At 52.4% G+C, this 23,229-nt stretch overlaps 10 protein-coding genes across 10 annotated transcripts; 8 read left to right on the top strand and 2 right to left on the bottom strand.

Annotated features, from left to right (window-relative positions):
• Nucleotides 1–151: 151 nt before the first annotated feature.
• Nucleotides 152–1,635, top strand: LAESUDRAFT_809233 (uncharacterized protein). Its single transcript, XM_040914124.1, has 7 exons — nucleotides 152–426; nucleotides 485–571; nucleotides 629–689; nucleotides 752–819; nucleotides 878–931; nucleotides 987–1,055; nucleotides 1,111–1,635. Exons 1-7 carry the CDS (start codon nucleotides 381–383, stop codon nucleotides 1,425–1,427), a joined length of 702 nt encoding a protein of 233 aa, XP_040769003.1. The 5' UTR covers nucleotides 152–380; the 3' UTR covers nucleotides 1,428–1,635.
• A 46-nt stretch (nucleotides 1,636–1,681) lies between these two features.
• On the top strand, nucleotides 1,682–6,387 carry LAESUDRAFT_720468 (uncharacterized protein). Its single transcript, XM_040907821.1, has 12 exons — nucleotides 1,682–1,898; nucleotides 1,963–2,192; nucleotides 2,247–2,320; nucleotides 2,384–2,466; nucleotides 2,514–2,629; nucleotides 2,684–2,766; nucleotides 2,820–2,862; nucleotides 2,912–2,987; nucleotides 3,039–3,788; nucleotides 3,846–3,886; nucleotides 3,936–4,106; nucleotides 4,156–6,387. The coding sequence occupies exons 1-12, from the start codon at nucleotides 1,869–1,871 to the stop codon at nucleotides 6,236–6,238; spliced, it is 3,780 nt and encodes a 1,259-aa protein (XP_040769002.1). The 5' UTR covers nucleotides 1,682–1,868; the 3' UTR covers nucleotides 6,239–6,387.
• On the bottom strand, nucleotides 6,302–7,059 carry LAESUDRAFT_740811 (uncharacterized protein; the record flags this gene model as incomplete). Its single annotated transcript, XM_040911103.1, has 4 exons — nucleotides 6,302–6,409; nucleotides 6,462–6,676; nucleotides 6,732–6,816; nucleotides 6,874–7,059. The coding sequence occupies 4 exons, from the start codon at nucleotides 7,057–7,059 to the stop codon at nucleotides 6,302–6,304; spliced, it is 594 nt and encodes a 197-aa protein (XP_040769001.1).
• A 379-nt stretch (nucleotides 7,060–7,438) lies between these two features.
• Nucleotides 7,439–9,622, top strand: LAESUDRAFT_740810 (glycoside hydrolase family 5 protein; the record flags this gene model as incomplete). Its single annotated transcript, XM_040911102.1, has 4 exons — nucleotides 7,439–7,812; nucleotides 7,879–8,423; nucleotides 8,470–8,865; nucleotides 8,916–9,622. The coding sequence occupies 4 exons, from the start codon at nucleotides 7,439–7,441 to the stop codon at nucleotides 9,569–9,571; spliced, it is 1,971 nt and encodes a 656-aa protein (XP_040769000.1). The 3' UTR covers nucleotides 9,572–9,622.
• Nucleotides 9,623–9,685: 63 nt separating this feature from the next.
• LAESUDRAFT_671030 (glycosyltransferase family 58 protein) lies at nucleotides 9,686–11,371 on the top strand. The gene is made up of 6 exons (XM_040905449.1): nucleotides 9,686–9,845; nucleotides 9,900–9,999; nucleotides 10,054–10,359; nucleotides 10,415–10,827; nucleotides 10,878–11,013; nucleotides 11,088–11,371. Exons 1-6 carry the CDS (start codon nucleotides 9,695–9,697, stop codon nucleotides 11,257–11,259), a joined length of 1,278 nt encoding a protein of 425 aa, XP_040768999.1. The 5' UTR covers nucleotides 9,686–9,694; the 3' UTR covers nucleotides 11,260–11,371.
• LAESUDRAFT_720465 (MFS general substrate transporter) lies at nucleotides 11,262–13,699 on the bottom strand. The gene is made up of 9 exons (XM_040907820.1): nucleotides 13,476–13,699; nucleotides 13,258–13,418; nucleotides 13,102–13,182; nucleotides 12,949–13,047; nucleotides 12,679–12,897; nucleotides 12,156–12,624; nucleotides 11,783–12,090; nucleotides 11,688–11,729; nucleotides 11,262–11,626 (listed from the first exon to the last, which is right to left on the bottom strand). Exons 2-9 carry the CDS (start codon nucleotides 13,269–13,271, stop codon nucleotides 11,368–11,370), a joined length of 1,491 nt encoding a protein of 496 aa, XP_040768998.1. The 5' UTR covers nucleotides 13,272–13,418; nucleotides 13,476–13,699; the 3' UTR covers nucleotides 11,262–11,367.
• A 194-nt stretch (nucleotides 13,700–13,893) lies between these two features.
• LAESUDRAFT_720464 (uncharacterized protein) lies at nucleotides 13,894–15,660 on the top strand. The gene is made up of 3 exons (XM_040907819.1): nucleotides 13,894–14,326; nucleotides 14,384–14,636; nucleotides 14,694–15,660. Exons 1-3 carry the CDS (start codon nucleotides 14,044–14,046, stop codon nucleotides 15,565–15,567), a joined length of 1,410 nt encoding a protein of 469 aa, XP_040768997.1. The 5' UTR covers nucleotides 13,894–14,043; the 3' UTR covers nucleotides 15,568–15,660.
• Nucleotides 15,661–16,648: 988 nt separating this feature from the next.
• On the top strand, nucleotides 16,649–18,146 carry LAESUDRAFT_754921 (uncharacterized protein; the record flags this gene model as incomplete). Its single annotated transcript, XM_040911965.1, has 3 exons — nucleotides 16,649–16,919; nucleotides 16,978–17,230; nucleotides 17,288–18,146. 3 exons carry the CDS (start codon nucleotides 16,649–16,651, stop codon nucleotides 18,144–18,146), a joined length of 1,383 nt encoding a protein of 460 aa, XP_040768996.1.
• Nucleotides 18,147–19,226: 1,080 nt separating this feature from the next.
• Nucleotides 19,227–21,316, top strand: LAESUDRAFT_261334 (uncharacterized protein). The gene is made up of 3 exons (XM_040901774.1): nucleotides 19,227–19,858; nucleotides 19,917–20,169; nucleotides 20,227–21,316. Exons 1-3 carry the CDS (start codon nucleotides 19,576–19,578, stop codon nucleotides 21,017–21,019), a joined length of 1,329 nt encoding a protein of 442 aa, XP_040768995.1. The 5' UTR covers nucleotides 19,227–19,575; the 3' UTR covers nucleotides 21,020–21,316.
• On the top strand, nucleotides 21,099–22,970 carry LAESUDRAFT_720461 (uncharacterized protein). The gene is made up of 7 exons (XM_040907818.1): nucleotides 21,099–21,459; nucleotides 21,528–21,608; nucleotides 21,665–21,731; nucleotides 21,911–22,002; nucleotides 22,051–22,110; nucleotides 22,163–22,237; nucleotides 22,287–22,970. Exons 1-7 carry the CDS (start codon nucleotides 21,420–21,422, stop codon nucleotides 22,892–22,894), a joined length of 1,023 nt encoding a protein of 340 aa, XP_040768994.1. The 5' UTR covers nucleotides 21,099–21,419; the 3' UTR covers nucleotides 22,895–22,970.
• The last annotated feature ends 259 nt before the right edge of the window (nucleotides 22,971–23,229 follow it).

The following is a 23,229-nucleotide window of genomic DNA, read 5'->3' as shown; positions in this document are numbered from 1 at the left end:
CGGAGACGAGGTGAGCGGTTGTGCTTGAGCATGGCAACACACCTCTGAACCTGGCGACGACCTGGCGACGAAACGCTGCCGTATACGGCCTGCGGACCACGTGCCACCATAAAGGATTGACCGAATATAAACAAATTGAGTCGCCGGTGTTCTGGCCTATTGTTCCATTTGCGCAATCATGTAGTTTTGTTCATGTGGAGGATGAAATGCGCCCTTGTTGCGATGTCTCTTGACGCTGGATCTGGTTCTTCCTGCTCTTACCTGCTTCTGGAGGGGGCTGCCAGTGGCCTCGTTTTTCTTGTTGCTTTCGCCCTGGAGTGCGACGACTGCTGGCAGTAACGATTAAGCGTTTCTTCTGTATGCGTGGCTGAGCCAAAGTCATGGAGCCGCACCCTGCCTTTCTCAAGATTAGGATTGCGGCGTTCTGTTAGTGGCGGATGTATCTTGTGCCGATGACCATTGCGAACTCATCATGCGTCTTCAGCTGTTATTATGCTCATCAGTCTGGTCTGGTCAACGTTGATATGTGTTGAACTATTCCTCAGACGGAATGATTCTGATCAGTCGCTACGTAAGCACTGCTATGCTGAGGTTTTCTTGAAGTCCGGCGAGCATTAATGTTTTCCAGGGGATTTCCTGCTTGTTTTCCTTATCGTCAATTCAGTGACTGCTATCGTGCTGCCCGCTTTGTAAGTGCAAGAACTTCTATAGGGAGATACGTCGGTGCTAATGACTGGAATGGTATAATTAGGCTTCTTGTTCAATTCAGAGCCTCTATAGATGGGTCACGCTTGTTCATCCTTCTTGTGTTTCAAATTGGTACGAATCTGCATCGTATACAGGCGATCATTACACTTGGCTAACGCATGCTGAGTAGGAAGTGCCGCTCTTTACACTGCTTTCTACATCAAGACCTCCTGTCCTGACAACGGTACGTTTTCTTAGACCTATAGCGTGGCCGCTGAACAACTTCGATCATGCCACAGACTCTGTGAATATCTGTCGGCAAATAAATACATGTGTACTGGCTTGCAGTTGGGTTAATCCTGTGCTATGTGAGTCTGCTGTGGTTTTCTGCGATCACTAGATGCTGAACGCATAACTTGCTAGTGCTATCCTATGCGGGATGCCTCTTTGTGACAGTACAGTTTGGCGTGCGGAAGCCTGCTAGCCTGATCGTACCGGAAAAGCGACAATCAGAATTGCCGATGATGTCTCCTCCACCTCCATCGACGCGATTCTCAAGCAGTCTGATACCAGGCCCCCCGCCAGCAATCCTGTCATATGGACGCTCGGTTCCTCCGGTGCCGCCATTACCTTCTTCTCGAAGAACCTCTGCTGGCGGCTCACGGAGAGAGTCTATCGGTGATGCGTCTCGTCGGTCGTCCAAACGACTGTCCAAGCGGCTTCAAAAGGTCTTCGTCTAAGAGAAGATGTTGCATAGTCGGGTGCAAAGATGCACCTCGGTGGCTTGTACAATTATGATAGATGCACACTGTCGTGTCTCCAACGGTCGTTTTGTCTGCTGTATCTAGGTTACACATCATCCTGTAACAACACTGCATATATGTATGTTACTATACGAAGACGCTCGTCTCGCTGCCTGATTGGCCTATTGGACATGTTGCCACGTGCGTTGAGGAGACATGCGCGCTTTGCAAGCGTCGGTACGCTTCGGTACGGCTACTGTTCGGTCTCCACGCTGGGTCCTCTTCGTTTCACTATATCGAGATTCCTGTCGCCTCCAGAGGTCTGGACTGCGTGGAAGCTTTTTAACTTATGCACTTCGGCCTCATATTTGACCTAGCGTCGCCATTCATCTTGAACGGACTATACCCTGACTCTTGGCATTCATTCTTCCCGTCACAATGGCGGATTGGGATCCAAGCAGAGTGAAGGTTAGCCTGCAATTGCAACAATGAGCAAACGTTATCTGTGGCGGATCAGCTCATCCATTTCCAGGCTCAGTTACGTCTGACGGCTCAGAAACTGGGCCAATTGCAAGATAAACTGGAATCCCAAGACCGAATCACCCAAAGAGACATCGCTACCCTATTGCAACAACGACGAATTGCATTGGCACGTGCCAAAGCCCAGAAGCTCACGAGTAATGACAACATGAGCGACCTGTTGCAAACGCTAGAGATGCATGTCGGCGTAATTTTGGGCCATATGCATGAGTTTGAACATGGGTGCGTCATTCTCTGCGTTGTGACACGCTAAGGTATCGACATTCTTTTCTATAGGATGCCTTTGAGCCCGATGTCACTTGAGGCAGTCTCCAGTATCATCGTTGCCGCACCTCACGTCGATGCCAAAGGTGCCTGTGATAATGATTATACGTCCCAAAGTATCGTCGACATCTGATTGTTGGAATGCATAGAATTACGTGTGGTGAAGGATATTTTAGCTCACCGCCTTCAGTCGGAAGTCTTGAAGTCCCTCGGTGATTACGTTCCTGAAAAGGTCAATTTTAATGAGCATCCTTATGAACTGTTTCTCAGACGAAATAGGTTCGCAGCGCTCTGACAGCATATCCGCCTTCGGCTGCTAGACTTGATTACCTGCTCTTCTCGATCGCAAAAACATACCAGGTTGATTGGAAGCCGGACCTTCCGCCAGATGAGAAGTACGTCGTGTCTTTCTTACCACTACAAAAGGTGCTGAACATGGTGTGGCCCAGAGTCAATGCGATTTCCGAGATGCTTGATCCATCAACAATGCATGACGTAGATCTTCCCCGGTTACGCATGTTGTGTTCGCATGGTATGCATGACAACTGAAGCCGTGTATGTGCCTCCGATTGATTGTGAAGACAGGTCTCCCTGAGGATCCGCCATGGCTTAGACCTAAAGTATGGAGGTGAGCGAGCCGCTATGGAGACGTCTGCATGAATTGACGGATATTCAAGACTTTTGTTAGGAACACTTCCCCTTGTGAAGGCAGCTTGGACCGAACAAAACAGGAAGAATCGAGAAAATTACTACGTAGGATTTTTCATGTTCTCTTGCATTGGACATATATTTGACTGTCCACAGGACCTCATCCGCAGACTACTTGAGCCATTTTCTGCTCTCTCGGCTCCTACCACTCCGCTGGCACCATTGGATGCATCACTGTTGGAGGCTTCGCAAGAGCTCACACAGGTGCCCCTGAAGCTGATCATTCGCTTACGGGAAACTCCAGAGGCTTTCTCTCTATGTCCTCTTGATGAGACTGCAGCGGACGAAATTAGGATTTCATGTGCTCAAAATCTGGATGTACGTCTCAACGTGATCCGAGAGCTTGAGTCCAAGGAGGCTCTCTCCCACTCCACGCCGGAAATCAGACTGGAAAGCACTCCGGAAATCCGTTTAGAAAACGCGGACGACGAGTCGACTACGCTTGAACGGTTTGACCGACCTGACGCATCGAGTGCTTCCTCACCAATTCCACCTTCCCCGTCATCAGCGCAGTCGGGCGCGTCTACCACGTTGCTCCCATCGCGTACGATTGGCGCTCATCCGAAGCACGCGTCTGCACTATTAAGGCTGCTCTTTGTGCATGCTCGCCTCAACCCTGGGAATGACTCGCCACATATCGCATCGCTGCTTGTTCCTGTGTACACGGCTCTTCTAGAGGAGGTCAATCCAGAAGATGCGGCGCACGTTGAGGCGGATACGTTCTGGGCGTTCGAGGCTTTCGTTGCCGAGATATCGGACCTGAATGATCCAGAAGGTAGCGACCTGTGGACACGGAGGTTCAGTGAGCGTTTGAACTGGGCTGACCCGGAACTAGCTGATGATTTGGTTTGTAACATGGTTCTGTTCTTACATACTAGAGAAGCTGACTGAGCTATATTGCAGCAAAGTAAAGGGCTGGATCCGGCGCTACCTCACTACTCATTGTGAGTTCACAAACCCATCTCGCGGCATTATCTGATCAAAAACGATAAGTCGGTGGCTTGTCCCCCTTTTGACACACACGCTACCTCTCTCTTGCGTGCTCATGGCGTGGGATGCCTTGTTCTCCCAACCTATGCGGCAACGGGACACCAATCCTAAGTTGGACTATTTGCTGGATGTATGCACTGGTATGCTTCTGCGTACCAAGGGCATACTACTACGGTGCGCAGCTTTCCTTTGCTCAAAGGCCGCTGTGCAAACCCTCCTGCAGCTTAGGTAAGCCAGTGCATAGAGCTCAAGATCTATGGTCGGCTGAGGTTACTGCGATGCCCTCCACGTCTCTGGGAGTGCGGGAACTGCAAGATGCGTTCGTGGAAGGCATGGCTTTCCTCCAGCAGTATCCGGTTGAGGCGGCCGGTGGGATTGAAGCAATCCTGCAATGTGCACACGATCTTTCTCTCCAACGGGAAGTAGAGAAAAACAGCAATCAGGGGATCGGCTCTGGTTTGGGTGCGCGTCTACGGAAAACTGTCTGGAAAGGTATAACTCACCAGCCTCCAATATCTGAATCACATCTGGAGGATGAGGAAGACGAAGGTCGATCACACCGACATGTGGTAAGCACCAGCAACAATGGCTCTCCCGCTCGTCATGCCCGGAAGGCATCAGGCTTCACAGCACGTTTAGCCGATACTGTTTGGCGTGGAATATCAAATGAGAGCGCCATGGAAGCCCCGCCCTCCCCTCCAACCCCAGAGTCTCCCTTGCAACCCTCACCTGCGGCGTCGCCGAGAGCATTGCCCGAAGTGTCACTTAATGATGCTTCCACGACGGAAAGTCCGTCTCTCAACCGATCCAAGTTGTGGGACTACGCCGAGAAGTTCAAAGAATCAGACACAGCTGCAAAGCTATCGAAAGTCAGCACAAACTGGAAAGTCAAGGCAATGGATGCGTGGAACAAGGGGGGCAGCAGCGCTTCTTCGAAATTCCTGAGTCCCTCCTCTTCCCCACACAGCTCGGTGGATATGGGAGGCCGACGGACGTCGCTTCCTCAAGACCCATCTCCTAGCATGTCGCCTGAGAAACGCCGAGGATCCTCCTTGTCTGGCTTTGAGCGATCTGATGCCTATTCACCGCCTCCGCGGCCGACCTTCTTTCGCCCACCCATAGACAGTGTTTTGTTCTCCGAGGGACGTTCGCCCATCTCCCTCTCCAATGGTGAAGCATCTCCATCTTCGGAGCCAAGTTCAGCAGGAAGCGCAGGTCTGAGAGCCTCACTGGCTTCCTTGACCAAGTCCGATCGAGGCAAACCCGCAAGGAGCAAAGCTGGGCCACGGCCGTTACTTCTTAGCTCCTCTTCGTTGATCACATCTGGACGTTCACCGACGTTGCCGAGCTCGGTTGATCGGGCGTGGGTGGACAACGTGCGGGCAAGACGGCCATCCCCTACGCATAGAGACTCTTTATCGTCCGTATCGTCAGTCGCGGATCCTTATATGCGCTCCAGAAATAGCAGTGCTATGGATTCCGACACAACGAGCAGTAGAATTGTGCCTCTCAGAGCATCTCGTTCACCCATGGCAGGCTCACGGCGTGTCACCCCGACGTCATCGACAACGTCAAGTCCTCCTAGGTTGCATCGACGCAGGGACACCGAGACGTCCACGCAGTTTGGAAGCGATGATGGTTCCCGAGGTTGGAATCGCGTCGATATGCCCGAATCACCTCCGACGGGACCGTCTCCACCCCCTCCACGAACTCCCGATGCAGCATCTGTGATGCAGACAGATGTGAGAGTCCAAGTGCCCGAGCCGCACAGAGGATCACTGGCATTCAGCGAGACCAGTTCCGACGCGTCCGCCTCCGACCCGAAGGCGTCGATTAGAGCACAAGTATTCCCGCACCTCTCCGTAGAAGGGGACACGTCAGATTCATCTGCGACTCAGGCTGCGCCACCCAGCCCTCGTACAACAATCAAGCGCCTGCCTCCTCGATTGAACAATCCGCGAACCCGGGACAATCAGGGTTCGCTAACCGCTGACCGGTTGGAGGAACTGGACAATGCGACGACACCGCGTGCGATGACGTTCCCTACCAATTCGACCTCCCCGCGGCCCCAGAGACGAGTGCGAAAGACCTCGGCAACGAGCAATGGTGAAGCACGGCCACGGAAACTATCAGGAGAAGGACGGATACGCAAGATGTCTTCTGATGGACATTCTATTAGGTCACGGAAGCTGTCTGGAGAGCGAGAAGCGGCGAAACACAAGCGTGACAGCTCAGCCGTTGAGGGTGATGATGAGGGTTATAACGATCTTCTCAGTGCCTATGAAAGCGAAGACAATGTCCTATGATCTTCACCACGGCTTCGTGATGCATACGAACTCATATCTTTTAGTATCTTCCTATTTGGTTTGTCACGATTTATTACTGTTCATACCATCGGTGCCCCGACTATTAGTAAATACCATTTCGTGAACTCCATGGTACACTTCTAGCAGAACTGGGAAACGAGGCAAGAGATTCTGCATCAACTGTCTCAGCATGCGGTGAAATCGGGACAATCGATGTACCAACCTCGAATGCAATCTCGAGGGTGATTGCTCCATGCTGAGAACGTTGAATGGCAGCGAGGTAATAGCGAACGTCCCAACCATGCAGACCTTCGTTGATGATGAAGTCCTGGAGCGTAAAGAAAGGCATGAATCGGCGCGAAATGAACAAGGGCATCTGTGGTAGCCCTCGATGTGTTTCAAATTGCAGTCCTAAAGATGGCAGCACAATTACGGATTCTACATGGAAGAAAATTCACTTTCAGAGCAATGGACAGGACAAGCAAGTACAAACCCCAGAGAACTTGGTTGCATCTCATGTACGTGTAGCAGAGCAATGCCGCAAACATCACAGCAAGAGAGACAGGCCGACTTGTTACCTATTTCGTTGATTGATTAACGAGCATGAGACGTCAACAACTAATTGCACGACGAACCTCGGGCCAGGCATAGGCCACTGCGGGAACTACCAGTGCGTCAACCCAGTACCATCTCAACAGCGTTCTCAATCTGCTCGTGCCATGTTGAGAGACCGGAACGCTCTCCACCCTATATTCACGCCATGACGGGCAGTCTATGAGGCTAAACTCAGGGTGGTCCTGCAGTGGACGCGAACGCCGCATGCCATTAGAGGACGCAGCTGTGAGGAAGCTGTGAGGAAGCGGGAACGAGGTGGGCCACAAGGATGTATAAGCGGAGTCTAAATGTGCCACTTTGGGGCCCGCATCAAGTTGTTTCACTGCGACGTAAAACATGGCTGTTAGGCTCGCGCCTGTTACGCATTTTGATCTTAGTTTTGAGGTTTGCCATACATTCGCGGCTGACGACTGAGTATTGACATCCCGGCAGTCTGAATCCCAACGTGGTTTGATGCAGTATTCAGCTCGATTGTCAGCCTCATGCCATTCGCCAAAGAGACTGTGCATCCCCTCTATCTATCCGTGCAGGGTATTCTGTGGCCGGTTCTATTTCCACTTCGTGTACCTCTTCGCTGGCCGTAGGATGGTTTTAACGGCCCAGTATTTCTCTGCTCTCTTGCAAGCCCTCAGCTTGACGCAAGGTTATTACAAACCTTCGCCCACTTATTCTTCCCTTTCGGCTAGCCCTAGTCAAGGTTTCACGAGTGATGCTGGCAACACTCAGAGTGCTTATCCCTCTACTAGCCTTCAGGTCTCTGAGACCGGATCTGCTGCAGGCGTGCAGGCTACTTCGAGACCCTCTGCCAAGTCGACCTATGCGCATGCGGATGCTGATGGCTGTGAAGGATTCACGTATGAGGCACCACCCCTTGGCGACCAGACTTTCCCGCCCTTTGACCAAGCAAAAGCGAATGTCTATCGTTATCGACAGCAGCAGTCTGTCAATCTAGGATCCTGGTGAGTATGATGCAATGCCAGTCGCTCGAGATGTCTAGAATTAATGATTTTTGTTCTGCAAACCAGGTTCGTCCACGAACAATGGATAACCCCATCAGTCTTCACCTGTGCTGCGGGACAACAGCTGTCTGAGATCGATATTGCTACTGGCTGGGGTTCTACTGCTGGCGCACGGGCTGTTCTAGAGCATCACTGGGATACGTTCATCAATCAAACGGACTTCGAATACCTTGCCAGTATCGGTATCAATACTGTCCGTCTGCCCATCGGTTACTGGAGCTTGGGTCCCGAATTCTGTCAAGGCACTCCTTACGAAAATGTCTCTGATGTCTATCAGAATTCGTGGGTGAGAGTCGCTCGGGCTATCAACTGGGCTGGCGAAGCTGGTATAGGTGTCTTGGTTGATCTACACGGCGCTCCTGGGAGTCAAAACGGCCAGCCGCACTCCGGAATATCAGACGGCGTCACTGGGCTATTTGACAGTCCTACATATATGAACATGACTATCACCCTCCTCAGTACTCTGATGGAACGACTTGTTAATGTGACCAATGTCATCGGTATTGAGGTCCTCAACGAGCCCCAAAATGGTCCAGACCTTCCGGACTTCTGTGAGTGATCACGATCCAGTTGTCTATTAGTGCTAACTCGTCCAAGATGACCGTGCCATACCCGCTATGAGACAAACATCCCCAGCGGCAGCGAGCTTCCCTTTGTACATTCACGATGGCTTCAACCTCGACCAATTCAGTGAATATGTAGCGAATCGAACGGACTTCGTCGTCGTGGATCATCACTCCTACTTCGTGTTCACTCCTTCCGATGACGCAGAATCGGCGACGCAGCACACCGCTGATATCAAGAGCTCCATTGCAGATTCCATGGAAGTCGCGTCGAACCAGACACGCCGCAACATAGTCGTGGACGAATGGTCATGCGCTTTGACACCGCAGAGTCTGGCAAATGAACAAGACCCGGATCAGTCTCAACAAGAATTCTGCACTGGTCAAATGGACGTATATACCAACACTACCGCGGGTTGGGGCTTCTGGGGTATGTCCGTAATATTTGTGGTTAGAGCAGGACTGACATCACATCGTCAGCATATATGAAGGAAGACTGCTCTGATGATCCTGGCTGGTGCTTTAAAGAGGCCGTCGGAAACGCTCTTCCCTCCACCTTCTTCTCGTACGGCCAAGGCCCATTAACAAGTCCAGAACAGCTCCCTTCCTTAGCGGAATTGATGGGCGACATGAACACGCCCAACACCAGCGCTATACTCTCAAGCGCTCAAGAAACTTCCACCGACACTGCCTATGCTCCTTCGCAGACTTCTTACGATCCGGAAACAAATGCATCCTCGACACCTATGAAGCGTCGAGGTCGTTCTCAGAAGCAGAGGCGCACTCGTTCGTCCGTGCGGAGACGACCTCTAGCGTCTCTCTCAGGCATGAAGGCTCATAGGCGCGATGGTCAAACTACTGTGATGACCCCATCCCAGCAGTCAATCGCCAAGGGGTACTCGGATGGTTTTCTCACTGCGAAGATATTCGCGCTGTACGGAATGTCAAAGCTCGGGTTCACGAACCAGTACATGAGCGACAGCATGGCGAAGCTAGGTCCATCCGTCGTTGCTTCTGGAACCGAGGGAGACTATCAGGAGTGGTTCATGAAGGGGCTGCAGGACGGGGAGAATATCGTGATCTCACATGTTGGTCAACAAAGTGACTGGACTCGGAATTCTACTCAGGGGTATTAATGGCCTTGGTTGCTGTAATTTATTTTATTTAAACAATCGCAACACTCTTTTCCATGCCAGCACGCTCAAGCCTTGATCTTGATCGTGATTCGTGTAGACGCCCAACACGGTTCACGCTCGACGATGCCACAGACTCAGTTGGAACGTTCATGGCGAAAGCTTCACAAGCTTGCGCTCTCGTTGATAACAGATCCCGCGTACTTCTACTTGCTCGCCGCGCTGGTCGTCATTGGTGACGCAGTTCTCACGCAACTGATCATACGTTTCGTTCCATGTAGGTGCCCTGATCGTGGCCTTTATACGGCCCAAGTGTGACCTCCGTCTACAGACACTGAGATTGACTGGGAGACATACATCTACCAGTTAGAATTGTACCTTCAAGGCGAACGAGACTATGCCTTGATCTCCGGTCCAACGGGACCTATTGTGTACGTCGATCCCATTGACTACGCTCTCTGTCGCTCTACATGTCTTACGCGCAGATATCCAGCGGGACACATCCACGTTCATCACGCCCTCTACAAGCTTACGGGGTCTGGCAGAGACCTACGCACTGCGCAACAGATCTATGCGGCTGTCTACTGTCTGTTCGAAGTCCTGACCTGCGCGATCTACGGCAAAGCAGGTGGAGTACCAAACTGGTTGCTGTTGCTTCTCCCCCTCAGCAAGAGACTGCACTCCATCTTCGTCTTGCGCCTCTTCAACGACTGTTGGAACGTGGTGGCTGCGCATGCTGCTGTGTTGGCGTACCAGTATGGCTGGGACGTCCTCGGGTCGTTGCTCCTCAGGTGCGTTTGTCGAGTGTATGTCTGGCAGCGCGAGGCTGATGTCCTTCTCATCTAGTTGTGCTCTGTCAATCAAGATGTCCGCTCTGCTCTACGTGCCGGGATTGCTTGTAGTGCTGTTTATAAGACACGGGCTACTCGGCACCGCAAGCCATGTTGTCGCCATTGTGCTCACACAAATTGGCATCGGCTCGCCGTTCCTCTTGCACCACCCGCGAAATTATACGAAATACGCGTACGAATTCACGCGTACCTTCCTATACAAGTGGACGGTCAATTGGCGCTTCGTCTCAGAGGAGACGTTCTCAAGCAATGCGTGGGCGCGAGGTCTCCTGCTGGGCCATGTCGTTATGCTGATCATGTTCGGCCTCTTCAAATGGTGCGAAAGAGATGGTGGAGTGTGGGCGGTACTGAGCGAAGGCCTTCGTCGTCCACATGTTGCTCCTCGGGTGGCTCCTGTTACTGCAGATTGTGAGTCAATGCTCTCAATAAACTATTCGTGCTCATGAATGCTCTTGCAGTTATTGCGACGGTCCTTTTTACAAGCAATCTCATCGGCATCTTGTTTGCTCGATCATTGCATTATCAGTTCTACTCGTGGTACGCCGCGCAATTGCCATTCCTGGCCTGGAGGACCAAGTATCCGGTCGCTGTAAAGTAAGTGAGGTCTATTACCCCTCTTTGATGAAGACTGAAGACGCCTCGTGTTTGCTTATGACTGTGCTTCGCAGGCTGGCCCTATTGTTAGCCGTCGAGTATGCATGGAATGTGTATCCTTCTACCCCGTCGTCCTCGGGTATCCTTTGCCTGGCGAATGCGGCGTTGCTCGTGGGTGTCTGGTTCGGATACCCGGAGGGAACAGCAGGGGGTGTAGAAGTGAAGGTATCATCCAAATCTGAATAGGTACCATATCTATCAACAAACATACTTGTACTGAACATTCCACAATCAGTGTAATACATCCGGATCGGTGTACATGTTATGGCTCGGTTTAATGCGAAGGACTTCACGTTATACTCTAGCCTTCCATTTTCTCCATAGCAGAAACGAGAAGCACGTCGATAGCAGCGCCGCCACCGCACTCAGCCAGAAGGTAAGTCGCCAGCACTGCGCACCATGACATACGCCATCGTCAGATGCAGTATGGCTGTCTGCTACAAACGCATATAAGTAGGCGAAGGCAGTTGTGCCAAAGAAGCATGTATAGGAGACGAAACCAAAGTTGCGCCCTTGGTTTGGCGAGCCCCAGATCGATGAGAGGATGCTTGGGCTGAAATACGTAATCAGTGTCACGGTGCTACGTGCAGAGATCAACATCGGAACATACGTACAGCATGGTAAAGACAGTCCCGTTTGCTATTCCGGTACTGACGCTGAGGGGAATATGAGAACAGAACACCAATGGCAAGGTAAGACTGGAAGGTACCTAAGTGGCCACAGAGCCTCTTGCGTCCGTACGTCGAGTATGGACCAAATGAACGTGAGAGAAAAGAGGAGAGATGCACAGGCGAGGAAGAGGACCCGCGTGACGTACGGCTTTCGCGGGAACGCCCAGACGCCGTCAGCAGTGTAGGTAGCAACAGGAGACACCAGGTCCGCGAGAGGACCCACAAGGAGGCGAGTGAGGGTGTCGGAGATGGCGATCAGTTCCACCTGAAAAGAAATGTTCTCATGCGAGGACAATGACGGCAGTGAAAGGACGAGAAGTCCGATATTTGACTTTATCATTTCTGCCTGTATGCGCCAAAGTAGATGCTCGGAACGCCAATCACTGCTAGGTAGGAAATGAGATCACTCACGGTTCCAACCACCAGCGAGACAACTATGGCAAGAACCCAGAAATAGGGATCCTTGAGAAGTCCCACAGCATCCACATGGTCTGGCTCCTGCGCCAGGATTGCACGCCCACTACTGTCTGTTGCTATCGACGACATTGCCAGGAGAGACGCCTCTTCGTTTACTTCCGTAACCTGAGCATCCTCGTTGTAGTCCGTCTGATCATCTGGCGAGGGACGCGCTTTTGGTACAGCTTCAGTGGCTGGCCCAGGCAGAATCAGACCGCCAATTAAGTTGATGATGCCTGTCAAGACCGCCATGAAAGTGAAGAAGCGTGTCACGTCCACATTCGCGCTGGCATCGATGAAGAACCTGGTGGCGACCATGGACAGGAACAGCGGCGACATGCCGAAGATGGCGAGACTTGTGCCGGACGCAAGTCCGACGTACTGAGGGAAGGTCCTTGTTGCTGCAAACAGCATAGAGAAATAGCTGCATTGGTATCAGCATGTCTGATCGTCAATGGAACTCGCTTCCGAAGCTTACGAGAACACGGTCCCCAGACCGAGCAAAGCAAAGTATACCACCAGATGCGGGAAGGCCGACGATGGTTCTGGTGTCTCGGGAGAACGGGTATAGTCCAAGGCGAAGAGGCCGTATCCTGATGCGAACATAAGAGAAGCCAGCAGGGAACAGCTCCATGGCCCAAAACGGTCGAGCACCTTCCCGACGGGGGCGGCACTGGCATACTGACCGATCATTGCGCTGACATGGAACATGAAACATCCTGAAGATGGAGCGAAGCTAGAGACTCACGCCAGCATGATGGTTCCCAGCTGCGGTTGTGTGAGCTTCATGTGGGCCACAAGCGCGGGGGAAATGAGTGGGAAGCTGTAGATTCCTCCCGCGGTGATCCTATAGTAAAATGCGTCGAACAAGCAAAGGCTTCTAGCATAATGGTGTCCTTACGCATTAGCAGCAATAGAACAGCATATGAGCGCGGAGCGCAGGCGACTGAGGGACTTCGTCCTCGGTCGACGAGCGGAGGCGCTGTCAATGATGCATCATGACATCGGGTTGAACGCACTCAGCTTTACAAATGCAAGAGAACTACTCTTTCCGCACCTTGCAACCGTCATGACCTGCTACTTTACTCTCAAACCACGTCGATCACCGTTATGTGCGTAGGAAATTGAAGTGGCCTGGCCAAGGCTGTTTGGGGTTGAAAATAACTTCAGCTCTGACCCGAACCCAAGTGCGATCAGAGCAGTCAGGTCGTCGATGGACTGTATACAGCGCAGTCAGGCTTGCAGTAATGTCTCGAGGAAGATTCAGTCTCGAACGTGGTCGACACCGACAAGTCACGCAATCATCAATGATCTCGGCGTAGGCCTGGAGAACACGCCGCGCATTCGCGAAGTCGCTTCGAGACTCCCGGTCAAGGCTGCTAGTTTATAGATCGACGTCTGAGCAGCAGAGTAATCGAGCAGCGTATGTCGTTCTCCCTCTGATGCCTGTTCTATTGCTACTAACAGAGAACGATGACTCGGACGCGCTAGGCGCGAAAAGACAATGTCCGGTCGAGCTTTCAATTTGCCTTGATCTATCTCGACAGACTCCTCCACCCGCCGGAAACGGCGAGGCTAATCAATGTTCCTCCTCCATTGTGCACTGATGCGGCGGTGCCTTGCACTCTATGATTTACCCGAGCATAGCTAGGGCGCGATAGCCATCAATCTAATCAATTGTCGGCAAATAGCCCTGATGCCGAACCACATAGCGACCATGTGGTGAGTCGTCGCCTCAAGAGGCCAGTGCACTGTCCTGAAGCATTCTCATTCGATGTCTTTTACCTCTCTCCCTCCTCTTCCCGGTCGCAGCGTTGATTGTGATATCTTGATCTGACTGAATATGCGTCCCTCCATTCGTTTCTGCTTGTGCGCGGCGCTGTTCTTCTCGTGTCGGAAATGCGTCCTTGGCACGCCTGCGAACCGAACGATTGATGACGAGAACGGGGACTCAGTTACAGGTCTCAAGCCAACTTATTTATCCTCTGACGATTGGAACTACGGTCCCGATTGTTCTGGCTGTTATGTGCAACCAAACATCAATGACACGTTTGAGCACTCCTGGCACGATACCACTGCATCGCCGTCAGACCCGTCCCCCAGGAATGTGACGCTCACATTCAATGGTACGTGCCATGCTTTTTGTATAGCAGAGCGACAAGAAAACCCTGTTGCCTTCGCAGGGACTGCTATCTGGGTATACTGCATCGTACCGAATTACGTCCAGTACGCGACAACTTTCGTGAACATCAGCTTCGAGCTCGATGGCGACACCGTGGGGTCATATTCGCATCTACCGAGTGCCTCCACAGATATGGCCTACAATGTGACAGTATATAGCAACACTTCTATGGAAGACAAGGAGCATACATTGATAATGACGCCGAGGCGCGATGTTAATTCGTCACTTATACTGTTCGACTGGGCGGAATACACGTGAGTTACTTCTTCGAACACGTTGATTGTGGTTCAATCTGAACTGTTCGTCTGCAGATATGATCCCGATCCACCGGTGACATCGAGCACTGCTACAAGTGCTAGTATTGGAACGACAAGCAGCGAGAAATCTACGAAGACAAGTGCAGGAGCATCTGTTGCTAGCACCTCATCATCTTCCAGCACCTCATCATCTTCCAGCACCTCATCATCTTCCAGCACCCCATCATCTTCATCACATAGCCCCATTGGTGCTATCGTCGGCGGTGTCGTCGGCGGAGTGGGCGCGCTCGTCATCGCTCTCCTGGTCTTCCTATATATACGGCACCGTAGCAGACGCGGGGCAGACAGGATCTGGCGAGTGGACGGCGAAAATCTGCGGCAACACGAGATCGACGAAAGCGAGCCAATGGCCAAAATAGAGCCATACGTCGACCACCCAGTCACAACCCAGTTGGAATTTCCGCACGTGGACGGACCATTTGAGGGCTCAGAAACGACTATTGGAGTTCCTCAAGGCGCCCATACCGACCCAGCGACCAATGTCGCCACCTCCGGCTCTTCAGCGCCATCCACGATAGCTGCTGCGTCAAGCGTTGCCAATGTATCGTCGAGTACAAACCAAGGCAGACGGACAAAGGCAGCAGTGCTTCGTGAAGAGCTGTCACGGCAAATGCGCGACGTGGAGCAACAGGTTGCTGCCTTACAGCGCCGCCAATCGCGTAGCGGTGGCGCGTTCCCGGACCAGCCTAGTCGCCCAACAGCAAATCCGTTCGAGGAGGTGCATGACGACTCGGAGTTAAGGAGACAGATTGAAGTCTTGCAACAAGAGGTAGAGAGGTTGAGGGCGGAGCAGGCGGCAGCAATGGACGAGGCTCCCCCAGCGTACGAGCCTGAAGAGGACTCGGAGCATTTGGCGGACCGTCAATGATATGTTATAAGTGCTCTTGTAAAGTTCATGTATTTATCTCGGAAGCTATTGCGTCTATTCTATTCTGTTTGGCTGGCTGGACTAGGACCCCCCGAAAATCCCTATGGGAGGCCGGACGGCTGTCCGGACATGAACAGATACTTCAGGCCTTTGATCAGGCCTTCAGCTTCAGGCCTGTGGATCCCCAACCCGGACAAAATGACCGTGATCCCCGAAAGGCCTGTCAAAAAGCCTCAATGTCTAGACATTTTCTCCGTATATGCGATCACTCAAATCGAACTCCCTACTCTTGTTTCCCTCCAACTCATGCGCCGACACTACTAGCGAGGAAGATTCGGTCTCGAACATGGTCGACCCCGGAGATCCGACAAATCGAGTCCTTGGCGTAGGCCTGGGTATCCTACTGTACCTTCGAAGGACAAAGGAAAAATCACACAAGATTACAAAGTCCGAAAACCCGGTTCGTTGTTACGTTCATTCTCCGATCGAAAAAAACCGACTTGTCAAAAAGTAGACTAATCAGGATATTCGTCACCCTGGAGAGAGAGCGCGCCGCGCATTCGCTTCGAGAACAGTCACTGCTAATCCATAGATGATAACCACGTATGAGTAGGTCTGTAATCGAGCAGCGTACGTCGTCCTCCATCTAATGCCTAGTCTACTGCTAACAGAGAGCGATTACACGCTAGGCAAAAAAAAGGACAATGTCGGGTCGAACTTTCAATTTGCTTCGATCTATCTCAACAGACTCCTCCAACCCCCTGCAAATGGCGAGAAAAATCAACGTTCCTGCTCCGTCATGCACTGCAATGCATAGAACGAGTACATAATGCCGCAGTGCCTTGCACTCACACGAGCATAGCCGCTATGGCGTGATAGCCATCAACCCAACTGTCAATGATTGTCGGCAAGGAGTCCTGACGCTGAACCATGTAGCGACCATGTGGGCGGTCATCGCCTCGAGAGGCCGGTGCACTGTCCTGAGGCCCTCCAATCTGACACCATCAATTTCTCTCCCTCCTCTCCTCAGTTGCAGCGTTGGAGTTGTGATATCTCGATCGGACTGGATATGCGTCCCTCCATGCGTTTCTCCTTGTGCGCAGCGCTTATCTTCTCGTTTCGGAAATGCGTGCTGGGCACGCTTACGAACCGAACGATTGACGACGAGAACGGGGACTCAGTCACAGGCCTCCAACCAATTTATTTACCCTCTGACGATTGGCACAATGGCACAAGTTGTCCTACCTGTCTTGTGCAACCAAACATCGCCGAGACGTTTGAGCACTCCTGGCACGCTACCACTGCATCCCCGTCAGACCCGTCCCCTAGGAATGTAACGCTCATATTCAATGGTATGTGCTATGCGTTTTGTGCAGCCGAGCAGCAAGGTAACCTCTATCCCCCTCGCAGGGACTGCTATCTGGGTATACTGCGTCATACCGAATTACGTCGAGTGGGCGACAACTTTCACGAACATCAGTTTCGAGCTTGATGGCGACACCGTCGGGTCATATTCGCATCTACCGAGTGCATCTACAGATATGGCCTACAATGTGACAGTATATAGCAACGCTTCTATGGAAAACAAGGAGCACACGTTGACAATGACGTCGAGGCGCGATGTTAATTCGTCATTTCTAGTGTTCGACTGGGCGAAATATACGTGAGTCACTCCTTCCAACACGTTAATTGTGGTTCAACCTGAACTGTTTGTCTGCAGATATGACTCCGATCCACCGGTGACATCGAGCACTGCTACAAGCGCTAGTATTGGAACGACAAGCAGCGAGAAATCTACGAAATCTACAAAGACAAGTGCAGGAGCATCTGTTTCCAGCACCTCATCATCTTCCAGCACCCCATCATCTTCATCACGTAGCCCCATTGGTGCTATCGTCGGCGGAGTCGTCGGCGGAGTGGGCGCGCTCGTTATCGCTGTCCTGGTCTTCCTATATATACGGCGCCGTGGCGGACGCGGGGCAGACAGGATCTGGCGAGTGGACGGCGGAAATGCGCGGCGACACGAGATCGACGAGAGGGAGCTAATGGCCAAAATAGAGCCATACGTCAACCACCCAGTCACAACCCAGGTGGAATTTCCGAACGTGAACGGACCATTTGAGGACTCAGAAACGGTTATTGAAGTTCCTCAAAGCACCCATACCGGCCCAGCGACGAATATCGCCACCGTCGCCTCTTCAGCAGCACCCACGATAGCTGCTGCGTCGAGCGCCATCAATGTACCGTCGAGGATAAACAAAGGCAGGCGGACAAAAGCAGCGATCCGTCGTGAAGAGCTGTCACGGCAAATGCGCGACATGGAGCAACAGGTTGCTGACTTGCAGCGCCGCCAATCGCGTGGCGGTGGCGCGTTCCTGGATCAGTCTAGTCGCCCAACAGCAAACCCGTTCGAGGAGGAGGTACAGGTGCATGATGACTCGGAATTAAGGAGACAGATTGAAGTCTTGCAGCTAGAGGTTGAGAGGTTGAGGGCGGAGCAGGCGGCAGCAATGGACGAGCCTCCCCCAGCGTACTACGAGCCTGAAGAGGACTCGGAGCACTTGGCGGACCGACGGTGACACAAGTGCTGTTAGAAATTTCATGTATTTATCTCGTACGCTGTCGGTTTGTTGAGGTCTCTTCATTCTGTTCTGGCTGGCTGGACTGCACGCACTGTTCGCTGAGTTTAGAACCAATTTTCGTTAATGATGGTGTCGGAAGGACATGAGGCGAAACGCGACAAGTACTACGTGTCGCTAGGCTACCATCCCGGAGACTGGATATGCGTCTCTCCTTGCGTTTTTCCTTGTGCGCAGCGCTGTTCTTCTCGTTTTGAACGCGCGCTGGGCACGCTTATCAAGCGAACGATGTACGACCAGAACGGGGACTCAGTGACGCTCATCAAGCCAACTTATTTACTCTCTGGTCTATGGAACTAAGGTCCCGATTGTCCTGGCTGTTATGTGCATCCAAACATCAATAACACTTTTGAGCGCTCCTGTCATGATATCCGCGCATTCTACTGCCGACAGCATAGAGAAATAGCTGCGTGGGTATCAGCATGTGCGATCGTCAATGATGGAACTCTCTTCCGAAGCTTACGAGAACAAGGTCCCCAGACGGAGCAAAGCAGAACTAGATGAGGGAAAGCAGACGATGGCTCTGGCGTCCAGGGGAACGTACTGGCCGATCAATGCGCTGACATGGGAAACATGGAACATCCTGAAAATGGAGCGAAGCTAGAAGCTCAGACCAGCATCATGGTGCCCAGCTGGGCTGTGTGAGCTTCATGCGAGCCACAAAGGCGGGAAACATGAGTGGGAAGCTGTATAATCCTCCCGCGGTGATCCTATAGTAAGATGCATTGAACGAGCAGAGGCTTCTATGCGGCAGACTGGTGTCCTTACGTATTGACAGCAATAGAACAGCAGTAATGTCTTGATGCTACTAGCGAAGAAGATTCAGTCTCGAACGTGGTCGACACCGACAAGTCAGGCAATGATGATCTCGGCGTAGGGCCCGGAGAGCGCCCCGCGCATTCACGCAGTCAGACTCCCAGTCACTGGTCCGAGTAATCGCCGAGCAGCGTAGTACGTCGTCCGCCCTCTAATGTCTATTTTACTGCTAACAGAGAGCGATGACTCGCTTGGCCCTAAGAGACAATGTCCGGTCGAGCTTTCAAAATGCCTTGATCAATCTCAACAGACTCCTCCAACTCTCTGGATCCGAAAATCGCGAGGATCCATCATGCACTGCAATGAATAGAAGAGTTCCAGGATGCCGCAGTGCCTTGAATTGACCCGAGCATAGCTGAGGCGTGATAGCAATCAATCCAACTGATTGTTGGCAAGCTCAGAGCCCTGATGCCAAATCATCATGTGGACAGGACGTCGTCGCCTTGAGAGGCCGGTACACTATCCTGAAGCACTCCAATTCGATGTCATTAACCTCTCTCCCTCCTCTTCCCGGTCTCACCGTTCAAGCTGTGATATCTCGATCTGACTGGATATGCGTCCCTCCTTGCGCTTCTCCTTGTGCGCAGCGCTGTTCGTTTCGATTCGGAAATGCGTGCTGGGCACGCTTACGAACCGAACGATTGACGACGAGAACGGGGACTCAGTCACAGGCCTCCAGCCAACTTATTTACCCGCTGGTAATTGGAGCTACGGCCCCGATTGTGCTGGCTGTTATGTGGAACCAAACATCAATGACACGTTTGAGCACTCCTGGCATGATACCACCGCGTTCCTCTCAGACACGGCCCCTAGGAACGTAACGCTCGTATTCGATGGTACGTGCGATGCTTTCTTTCGTAGCAGAGTGATAAGAAAACTCTATCCCCTTTGCAGGCATTGCTATCTGGGTATACTGTATTATACCGAATTACGTCAAGGATGCGATAACTTTCGTGAACATCAGCTTCGAGCTCGATGGCAACACCGTCGGGTCATATTCGCATCTACCGAGTGACTCCGAAGATATGGTTTACAATGTGACAGTATATAGCAACATTTCTATGGAAAACAAGGAGCACATGTTGATCATGACGCCAAGGCGCGATGTTAGTCAGTCAATTATACTGTTCGACTGGGCGGAATATACGTGAGCTACTCCTTCGAACCCGTGAATTGTGGTTCAACCTGAACTCTTCGTCTGCAGGTACGATTCCGATCCATCGGTGACATCGACTACTACTACTAGCGCTAGTACTGGAACTACAAACGATAGTACTGGAACGCCAAGTGCAGCGGCTTCTGCTTCCAGCACCCCATCATCTTCATCACATAGCCCCATTGGTGCTATCGTCGGCGGTGTCGTCGGCGGAGTGGGCGCGCTCGTTATCGCTGTCCTGGTCTTCCTATGTATACGGCGCCGTGGCGGACGCGGGGCAGACAGGATCTGGCGAGTGGACGGCGGAAATACGCGGCGACACGAGATCGACGAAAGCGAGCTAATGGCCAAAATAGAGCCATACATGGATCACCCAGTCACAACCGAGGTGCAATTTCCGAACGTAAACGGACCATTCGAGGGCTCAGAAACGACTATTGGAGTTCCTCAAAGCGCCCATACCGACCCAGCGACCAATGTCGCCACCTCCGGCTCTTCAGCGCCATCCACGATAGCTGCTGCTTCAAGCGTCGCCAATGTATCGCCGAAGACAAACGAAGGCAGGCGGACAAAGGCAGCAATACGTCGTGAAGAGCTGTCACGGCAAGTGCACGACGTGGAGCAGCAGGTTGCTGACTTGCAGCACCGCCAATCGCGTAGCGGTGGCGCGTTCCTGGATCAGCCTAGTCGCCCAACGGCGCACCAGCTCGAGGAGGAAGTACAGGTGCATGACGACTCGGAATTACGGAGACAGAATGAAGTCTTGCAGCTAGAGGTAGAGAGGTTGAGGGCGGAGCAGGCGGCAGCAATGGACGAGCCTCCCCCAGCGTACGAGGACTGAACGACTGTGACACAAGTGCTGTTAGAAATTTCATGTACTTATCTCGGACGCTGTTTAGGTTTTTTCCATTCTGTCCTGGCTGGCTGGACTGCACGCACTGTTCGCTGAGTTTAGAACCAATTTTCGTTAATGATGGTGATAGACGCCGGAAGGACATGAGGCGAAACGCGATAAGTACGTGTCGCTAGGCTACCATCCCGCCGAGACTGCTCCTTGCGAGCTCTGCAGCAACTGTCCGCCGGTCAGCGCGCACCGCCTCCCTCTTTACACGCTCGTCGCCAGCGCATCGTTGGATTTGTCTCTGACCTTGGAGCTGGGTTCTCCGTCGTGCACTGTCCATCCCCCGTTGAGCGGCCGTCATTCCTTTCCTGCGCAGTCTGATACGGTTTTCACGCCCATCATGAACAAGTTGTTTGCTTCCTATCGTTATTTCGTCTTCGGTAAGCATATTTGAAGCCAAGTGCTGCCAGCGAGTTGCACGGAACTGATGTGATTTGGTGTCGGGCAGTTCTCTTTGTCATCTGCAATGCTGTTATCTGTGCTGTTGCAGCATGGAACCTGTCGCTCGCCCTGGACATCCAGTTTCACAGTTAGTCTTCGAAACTACTGTGATGGATATTGTGCGGAAGCTGATGCTGATTTCAGGTTGGATTGAAGTCGACGCACTGTTGGTATCTGCAGCTGCTACGGCATTGCTATTCATCTTCACTTTGTGAGTGTTTATTCTCTTGGACGCTCTTGCAGTGGGAGAACGGAGGCTCGAGAAGGTGATAACGCTGTCGTGGTGATCGATCGGCAATATTCCGGGACTTAGCCGACGGACCTTGGGTTGTATTGCAGGGATGCTGTAATGCGTGAGTTCGAATGTGACGCTGATCGAATCTTTTGCAGCATGTTCGTGGACGTCTTGTGCAAACAGTCTGCGATGCGACACGTTTGGGTTGAGTGCCTCTGGGTTGGCCTCTTTGGCGTATTGGAGCTGGGTGGGTCTTATCCATATGCAGTGCGATAATCGCTGAGATGCTGTCAAGCGTGTGCTGCTGCGGTCACTACCACGACGTCCGACTCAAAATGTGTAACAGCAGACGAGGGTAAGTGAGCTTTATGCTCCAGCTGTTAGCGTACTTGACGGTCTGTCTGTAGACGGCCAGATCACGGAAGGTCCATGTACCACATCCTCGCTCATGGTAGGCTTCACCTGGGCTGCAGCCACAGACAGTAGGTGTCTCTGGAACCATTCGATTACATTAGATTAACACGTCCTCAGTGCTGATGTACTTCGCTGTACTCGCTGTCATCGCCCTCCTACACCAGCGCAATGACCCCCTTATCTGGCAATCGAGCACACTGGACTACTCCTGGTTCGCCTTACGCTCGTCGCTGCCTAGTGCACCGTCATCGCCTACACGGGCCCTTCCCGGGAATCCTTCCAAGTCCTCCCGCGGCAGCCCCCCGCCGTACCCGACTGAGTTCGGAAGACGCATGTTCGCGAATCCTCCACCCGATCTTGAGAAGCAAGACCTTGAGAGGAATGAAGCCGCGGCGCCTATGCCAGCCTCTGTCGCGCTCTACCGTATGCAGAGTCAGACAGCCCGGCCATTCCCTGCGAAACGAGCCTCCTGGCAGCCTCGGCAGCTGCAGTTGTCGGCTAATGTGCCTCTACCGACTACGACGGCTCCGACACCGAAGCCTTTGCGGACTGCTCCAGTTGAGACTGTCGCCCCTTCTCCTTCTCCATCCCCGCCCCCAGAATCGGATTCTGGGTCAGAACCGTCAACCCCCGCAACACCTCTCGGTCGTCCACACAAGAAGCGAGTCCTGCGCCTGCACAGGCCCCCGCCGCTCGACTTGTCCCGCATCAGCTCCTTCCGGTAACACCTATAGACAAAGGAAACACCGACAACCTATCCAGCGCTGATCGCTTCCGGCTAAGCGATCCGTGGCTGCGTACCACGCCCCTGCAACACGCGTTGGCGTGCAGGGCGGCTAAATGGGGCCTTTGAGTGGGCAACAGCATTGTACAACTATTTGTAGCATGCTGATTGCCGCTTTTCAACTGTAGGTCGCCGGTCGGCTTGCGTTGTAGCCCACACGTTGTATAGCTTGTGCATCAGAGCAGGTTCTCTACGATCGTTATGACTCTGTAGCTGTAGTTATCGCACGTCGCTTCTGGGAAGGCGACCTGTTATACATGATCTCAGTTGAGTTCA

Source organism: Laetiporus sulphureus, assembly GCF_001632365.1.
Source record: "Laetiporus sulphureus 93-53 unplaced genomic scaffold LAESUscaffold_3, whole genome shotgun sequence".
Classification (NCBI taxonomy): Eukaryota; Fungi; Basidiomycota; class Agaricomycetes; order Polyporales; family Laetiporaceae; genus Laetiporus; species Laetiporus sulphureus.
The sequence above is the reverse complement of the archived record's forward strand: the minus strand, read 5'-3'. Positions and strand labels throughout refer to the sequence as shown.